The sequence below is a fragment of the Sinocyclocheilus grahami genome, unplaced genomic scaffold (assembly GCF_001515645.1).
Source record: "Sinocyclocheilus grahami isolate Dianchi unplaced genomic scaffold, SAMN03320097.WGS_v1.1 scaffold21960.1, whole genome shotgun sequence".
NCBI classification, from domain to species: domain Eukaryota; kingdom Metazoa; phylum Chordata; class Actinopteri; order Cypriniformes; family Cyprinidae; genus Sinocyclocheilus; species Sinocyclocheilus grahami.
In genome coordinates, this window is record NW_015518610.1 from 1,191 (window position 1) to 3,016 (window position 1,826).

The following is a 1,826-nucleotide window of genomic DNA, read 5'->3' on the forward strand; positions in this document are numbered from 1 at the left end:
TTAGGTGGATTTAGGTTTGACAAAACCCTCCTTTCTTTCCTCATCTGTTTAGCAAGTATAGTTATCTGCTTAGCCTCGTTGTGCTCGCTGTAATAAGGAGCATGTGACCTTTTTTGCTAAGCTGTGAGGGCTTTTGTTCTCACTGTGACTACTAAGATCAACTCGGGTGTAGCACTCTGTGTTTGTCTGTGGTAATAATTCATATTCAGCTTCATTAAAAGTTCTAGCTGTAGCTCACACAAAAACATTGGCTGGCGTGTGTTTTTATAAAGGAATATTTTTAGCTTAACGTCCCTGCTAATTAACTTGACCGCTAATTGTATGTCGTCCTAGGTGTTTGCGTGGGGCTACAACAACTGTGGTCAGGTGGGTTCAGGGTCCACCGCCAACCAGCCCACACCCCGCAAGGTGTCCAACTGTCTGCAGAGCAAAGTGATGGTCAGTATAGCCTGTGGACAGACTTCATCCATGGCTGTGGCGGATAATGGCGAGGTAAGGGATGAAGTTAACCATTTATAACCTTCCTGTTTATGGAAATATGCAACGTGCTTTGTAAAATATTGTGTTGACTAGTGACTATTTAGAGCTTGTGTGGTGTCTTGCTGTATTTCTCACTGTAGCTGTGTTGCTTGTTTGTTAGTGGTGAAATGTGTGCATTTCAGGTTTATGGCTGGGGTTACAATGGTAACGGCCAGCTAGGGTTAGGCAACAATGGGAACCAGCTGACACCGTGCCGTTTGATTGCGCTACAAGGCTTCTGTGTGGTGCAGGTACGAAACAGAAGATCTGCCATGTTCTTAGATTATTAGTTCTACATGTAATAATATGGTAATATATACTACCGTTCAAATGATTGAGATCAGTAAGATTATTGTTTGAATGAAAATCATTTTTCCACATAACTCATGTGACCATATCGATTTTTTAAAAATGTAAATGGGTGGAAAAATAGTAAAACATGTCACTGTGTCACTTTTTAACAGATTGCATCAGGTTACGCTCATTCTCTAGCACTGACCGATGAGGGGCTACTGTATGCATGGGGGGCCAACACTTACGGCCAGCTGGGCACCGGCAACAAGAGCAACCAGCTCAGCCCTGTACAGGTCATGGCTGAGAAAGAAAGGTAAGGGGGTTTGGGAATAAGTCTTTTCCTTTTGCATTCACTGACTCCATTCTAAAAGGTGTTATTGTTAACTGAAATTATTAAAAATAGTTTTCATTAATTGAAATAAAGAATTGTTGCCTTGGCAAATAACTGAAATAAAGTAAGTTTAATTTGAAGTATCAAAATTGCTAAAACGGAAATAAAATAAAATAAAGCTAAATAATAATTAAAAAGAAAACTGAACATACAAAAATAAAAACGAATTCAAAATTAATTAATTAATTAATACTACAATAGTATATAAATAATACTTAAATAACAGTGTTCCAAAAGCCACTGAACTGCCTTTTTACATGTATAGAGTCCTAACCTTCAGCATGCTAATGCCAAACTCTTTTGAAATCAAATTTGAAATCTTTTGAAATCAAGCAAACAATGTGATACTCTTAAGCACAAAAAATACATACCACTCAAAATATTGAGTAAAATAGTCATTTTCTAAAATAGCATATTGTCTGAAGGATATTTGTTATCAAAAATTTTCCTGATTCTGTAATTTTGTGTGTCCCCCCCCCCCGCCCCACACACACACACACTGATTCCTTACGAACACTTTATGAGATTCTGCCCTAGAATATGGCCAAAATCCCCACTGCTTGAAACAGCCTTTGTGTCAAAAGCATTCCATAAAATTATGCTGTCTAGGTTGGCGGCTCAA

The 1,826-nt window shown here is 38.3% G+C and overlaps 1 protein-coding gene across 1 annotated transcript; it reads left to right on the forward strand.

Annotated features, from left to right (window-relative positions):
• Window positions 1-285: 285 nt before the first annotated feature.
• Window positions 286-1,126, forward strand: LOC107579930 (RCC1 and BTB domain-containing protein 1-like; the record flags this gene model as incomplete). The annotated part of the gene is made up of 3 exons (XM_016265710.1): window positions 286-492; window positions 663-770; window positions 984-1,126. Coding segments are annotated over exons 1-3 (308 nt in total), but the record flags the coding sequence as incomplete, so codon positions are not given.
• Between the last annotated feature and the right edge of the window lie 700 nt (window positions 1,127-1,826).